Below are 6,000 nucleotides of genomic sequence, written 5' to 3' on the forward strand. Positions count from 1 at the left end.
GGGCTCCCAAGAATGCTTGGCCTGTTGGGCTGAGGGAGGGCTGGAGAGGAATGTCCACCTGCCCTTTCTCCTGCAGAGACAGCTCCATCCAACCCTTGCCCCTCTGGCACCCCTCCTGCTGCTGGCAAACCTTTCAAACTGCCGCCTCTGTTTTGGGTCTCAGCAGGACCAGCAGAACGTGCCTGTCCTCCATAAGCAGCTAGAGTCTCAGCCTTCCAGAGTGTTCCAACTCTCCCTGGTGTCCAGCTTGTTAATCACCAGAACCCAATGCAATGCGGACATGTGTTTCCAGAACAGATCTCCAGGGCCAGTTCCTGAAAACACTGGGGAGTCTTAAAGATAAATGGGTGTTTTTTCATGTAAATGAGAGACTTCTGGATGACACCCAAGAGCAGGGACTAGAGGATGAATCAACCAATGACTAATAATTTAGTCAATCATGACTATGCAATGAAGCCCTCACAAAAAAGCCTAAAAGCTTATCTTTCTCTTGGATCCTGCTCCTCTGTTAAAGAAAGCGCTTCCAGAATGCCTCCACCAATCTAGGCCCTAAGCTCCAAGAGGATAGAAGCTCCTTTACTTGCCCTATGTATCTCTTCATCTGGCTATTAACTTGTATCCTTTACAGTATCCTTTACTAAAATGATCAATGTAAGTGTTTTCCTGAGTTCTGTGAGCCGCTCTAGCAAATTAATCGAACCTAAGGCGGAGGTCATTGGAACCTCCAATCTGTAGCCAGTAGGTCAGAAGCACAGGTAACAGCCTAGGGCTTGCAACCTGCACCTGGAGTCGGGGGTGGAGGACAGTTTCTAGGACAGAGCCCTTAACCTGGGGAATCTGGTGCACTCTCCAGGGAGAGAGCATCAGAATTGAGTTGAGTTTTCAGACAACTTGCTGGTGTTCGAGAATCATTTGTTGTTATTTGTGGGATGACCTCCTCCCACACACTTACGCACACTGGAAATGGGTACAGGAACCCCAGTGGAGTTATACTACTATTACTGCTGTGTATAATACTATTATTGTTATTGTATATGAAAGAACACATAGCAAAGATTAAAAGTATCCACATGTGATTGTTATTTCTAGGCATGAAACTTTTGCATATACTATTACAAACTGAAATTTTTAGGATATTTTCCAACTTTTTAGTTACTGTTTCAGACAAATGAAATTTATTTTTTATTTTGACTTTGTATCCTGAAATTCCCTAAATTTACCTATGACTTACAATTACTTGCCTGTACAATCTTTTTTATTTTCTATACATACAACCATTTTGTCTGTAAATAAGTTTTGTTTCTTCCTTTTCCTCATTTTTAAAAATTGACCTATAATTCACAAACTACAAAATTTGCCCTTTGTAATGTATCGTTCAGTGCTTTTTAGAATATTCAGAAGATTGTGCAGCTATCATCACTATCTAATTTCAGAAAAATTTCATCATCCCCCAAATGGATATACTACCCTGTACCCATTAGCATTCACTTATTCCCTACTCCCACCAGCTCCTGCAGTTGTTAATCAACTTTTTCTTAAAGTACTGCTTTTTCCTAAAATTCATTTTTAATCACTGTGTAGTTATTATGTACTAGGTACTATTTTAGGTATTAGAGATTCAATACGAAACAAGACAAAGTTCTCCCTTTGAGGAGCAAAGAAAAGCAACTTCAAACAGTATCTTTACAATAAAATACATATTCAGATATATTATCCAGATACATAATTGTGGGGGATGCAAATTTTTACAATAAAACATGGTACTTTGACAGAGAAGACTCTGGCATCTTACTACACTGGTGAACAGGGACTTCAATGGTATATGGGGGGGATTTGATAATATGGGTGAATGTAGTAACCACATTGTTCTTCATGTGAAACCTTCATAAGAGTATATATCAACGATACCTTAATAAAAAAAAACATGGTGCTTTGAAGAATTTTCCTTTTGGACCACGTTATTTCAAGCTATGCTCCAGCACTCCAGTGACATGCTGTCCTACAAGTCACCCTTACTTACTGTTCAGTGCTTCATTCACTTGTGCCTTGTGGTTAGCTGCATGACACCAGATGATCTGGGCACCATCTTCTGTTGTGATCTGGTTATTTCTCAGAAAATATTCCAATATATTTTCACTCCAAGATCCTAAAATAACAGCATTTACATTTAGAAGAACTGACTATTTTTAAGGGTAAACATTTTCTTAATACAAAATTTAAACTGAAAAAACAAGTCAACAAAGTTATCTAATGGAACTACTTATGTTCATGTAAAAGATAACCTTCTATAGCCTCCTGGAGCAGAACTACCTGGCTTAAAACACTTCTAATTCTGCTGTCAAACAACAGAGGCACACAAATTAAGGACTTGCAAAAGCTGTGTAATGAAAAGCTAAAATAAAAGCTGACCCTTTGTCTGCATTTCCCACCCCCATCTAATTCCCAAAGAGGAATCAGACTGATCAGAACTCCTTCCCATTTGATCCATTGAAATTATGGATCAGTTAAATGTCAACATTCCTTCATTTCAACCACAGCCTCAAAGAGCAATATTCCTCCCCTGTCACTACTCCTTTCCAATATCATACTGGAAGTACTAGCTAATGGATTAAGACACAAAAAGATATTAGAAGTATACAGATTGGGAAAAAAGAAATAAAACTGTCTTTGTTCACAGATGACATGTCAATGCAGAAAATCCTAAAAAATCAACACAAAAACTCCTGGAATTAATAATTATAGCAAGGTTGAGGATATAAGATTAATATACCAAAGCTAATCAATTTCCTATTTACCAGCAATGAATAGCTGGAATTTGAAATGGAAAACACAATGCCATTTACATTAGCACCCAAAGAAACCAAAATACTTCGGTATAAACCTAACAAAATATGCGCAAGATCTATACAAGGAAAACTACAAAACTATGATTAATGAAATCAAAGAAGAACTTAAGTGGACAGGAAGACTCACTATTATCAAGATATCAGTTCTTCCCAACTTGATCTATAGATTCAAGCAATCCCATTCAAAATCCTAGTTATTTTGCAGATACCGACAAACTGACCCTAAAATTCAGAAGGACAGCAAAAAAACCAAAATAAGCAACATAATACTGCAGAAGAAAAATAAAGTGATGACACTACCTGACACCAATACTTACTGTAAAGCTACATTAATCAAGACAGTGTGGTATTCGTGAAAGAATAGACAAACAGATCAATGGAACAGAACAGAGTGTCCTGAAATAGACTCCCATAAACAGAGTCGGATGATCTGTGACAGAGGAACAAAGGCAATACAATGGATCCACATGCAAAAAAATGAATCTAGGCACAGGCCTTACCACACTTCACAAAAATTAACTCAGAATGGATTATAGACCTAAATGTAAAATACAAAACTACAAAACTCCTAAAAGATAAAGTAGAAAACCTAGGTGACCTTGGGTGCGGCAATAACTTTTTAGATACTACACCAAAGTCACCATCCATGAAAGAAATGAGGTAATGAATAAGCTAGACTTCATTACGATAAAAGAGTTCCGCTCTATACAAGACAACATCAAGAGTTGAAGACAAGCTACAGTCTGGGGAAGATATCTGAAAAAAACATCTGATAAAGGACTGTTCTCCAAAATACACACAGAACTCTTAAAACTCAACAATAAGAAAACAAACAACCTGATTAAAAAATGGTCAAAGACTGTCAGAGATACCTGACCAAAGAGGACAGATGGCAAGCATATGAAAAGATGCTCTACATCATATGTCATCAGGAAAACACAAATTAAAACAACAGTGAGGTACACCACATATTAAAATGGCCAAAACCCGGAACACTGATAACATCAAATACTGGTGAGAATGTGCAGCAACAGGCACTCATTCACTGTTTATGGGAATGCGAATCGGTACAGCCACTTTAAAAGATAGTTTGGCATGTTCTTACAAAACTAAACATACTGTTAGCATATAATCCAGCCATCATGTTCTTTAATATTTAGCCAAAGGAGTTGAAAACTCGTGTTCATACAAACACCTGCACATGGATGTTTATAGCAGCTTTACTTATAATTGCCCAAACTTGGAAGCCACCAAGATGTCCTTCAGTAGGCAAATGGATAAACTATGGTACAGCCAGACATGGGAATATTATTCAGTGCTAAAATGAAATGAGCTATCAGGCCATGAAAAGACATCGAGGAAACTTAAATGCGTATTACTAAGTGAAAAGAAGCCAAATCGGAAAAGGCTACATACTGTGTGATTTCAAGTATATGACACTGGAAAAGGCAAAATTATGGAGACAGTAAGATCAGTGGTTGTCAGGGATTGGAGTGGGGATGGGATATGAACTGGTGGAGCACAGAGGATTTCCCAGCAGTGAAATTACTCTGATGCCATAATGATGGATACACGTCATTACGCATTTTTCCAAACTCACAGAACATACACCACCAAGAGTGAACCCTAAAATAAACTATGCACTTTGGGTTATGATGTGTCAGTGTAGGTTTTAATTCCAACAAATGTACCTACCATTCTGGTGGAGTAGGGGGTATATGGAGAATCTCTATCTTCTGCTCAGTTTTCCTATGAACATAATACTGCTCTAAGAAAAGAAATCCTTTTTTAAAAGGTGCAATATTCTTGCCATCCTGGGCCGCCCCAAACGCTTTTCTCTTAGCGCCCATGCCTGGAATCAAAGTTCTAGGTTGGCGCCCGCTGAGAATGCGAACCCAGAGGATCCCCAAAAGGGACAGGTGCTACCAGAGGAGTCTTTCAAAACGCCCGGAACTACCTGCACGAGGCCGAAGAAGTGCCCCACCACGAGCCAAACGGGCGGACCAGGTCCCCGAGCGGAGCCGGGGAACGGCGCTTACCAGGGCCGCCAGCGGTCGCTGTCATGGTGACGGACGGCTGCAGCCCGCGCAGGCGCTGAGCGGTGGGCACCGCAGCTGATTCTTCACAGGTAGTGTAGAAACCCAGCTCAGAAGAGAACAAGAGTGTAGACAAGTCTCGGGCCGCTGCGGGGGCGGAGCTTCCGTCAAGCGGTGCGCACGCGCAGAGGCTGAGGCTCGGTTTCGCTCGTGCGCAGCGTCCGCCGGGCGCGACTGCCCTCAGAACGTCGCGGGAATTTCTCTTCTGGGAGTTAGACAGAAAACTGGTAGTTCTTGCGAAGAGCGCCGCGTCACGGAAAACAGCAACGGATGAAATGCCAAGATTGAAAGCAGTTGCTGGTGTGGGGTACCAATTTCCAAAATTGTATATATTTTCTTTTTAATTTTAGTAACATCGTCAAATGACATGGAATCATTTCTGCACAGAAATGAGTGTTTCTGCATAACGATACTGAACTGATAACTTGGAAGTCTTCTGCCCACCTCTTTCTCTACCAGAGTTCATTCAGAAAATACTCCTGGCAGCTGAATTCTCCCACCCGTTGCTTTCTTTGCCCTCCTTAACTCCTTTCTGCAGCCAAGCTGGGGCTGGAAAGAAGCGCCAGTGGAGTCAGAATGATTTGAATGCACAACATAGCACGGCCTTTTTCCGCTTCTGTGACTCTAGTACGACTCAGACTGTCAATTGTAAAATTAGGATAACAATACACCACTGGCACATAACACAAATGGCAGCCTTTCTCGCCGGCCCCTTCAGACTTCAATATATTTGAGTCTTTACAGACTTGGGTTGTAGTTATTTCAGCTTGTCTTCAGTCAGGCTTCCATATTCTTCTGGCAGTTCTCTAGCTCAATCAAAAAGATTTGGAGACTTTCGGAAAACAAAATTTAATGACTGACGTGGCCTTTAAAAAAGATTTTTATTTGATTGACTTGTATTTGATTTTCATTTCCTGAATGATAAAAAAAAGTTACACATTCGTGTATTCATAGAGTTGTGCAATCAGCAGCACAATCAGCTTTGGAATATTTTCATCACCCGAAAGCACTCACCATATCCTTCCCAACCCTACACAACCACCTTGCTGTTTCTATAG

At 40.4% G+C, this 6,000-nt stretch overlaps 1 protein-coding gene across 1 annotated transcript in view; it reads right to left on the bottom strand.

Moving 5' to 3' along the window:
* FAM151B (family with sequence similarity 151 member B) overlaps positions 1-5,054 on the bottom strand; it is a 49,716-nt gene extending 44,662 nt beyond the window's left edge. The window contains exons 1-2 of the mRNA XM_036914176.2: positions 4,886-5,054; positions 2,021-2,146 (exon numbers count right to left, since the gene is read on the bottom strand). Of these exons, the coding sequence (XP_036770071.1) occupies positions 2,021-2,146; positions 4,886-4,910 (151 nt within the window). The 5' untranslated portion in view covers positions 4,911-5,054. The remainder of the gene's footprint in view (positions 1-2,020; positions 2,147-4,885) is intronic.
* Between the last annotated feature and the right edge of the window lie 946 nt (positions 5,055-6,000).

Source organism: Manis pentadactyla, chromosome 2, assembly GCF_030020395.1.
Source record: "Manis pentadactyla isolate mManPen7 chromosome 2, mManPen7.hap1, whole genome shotgun sequence".
Taxonomy (NCBI): domain Eukaryota; kingdom Metazoa; phylum Chordata; class Mammalia; order Pholidota; family Manidae; genus Manis; species Manis pentadactyla.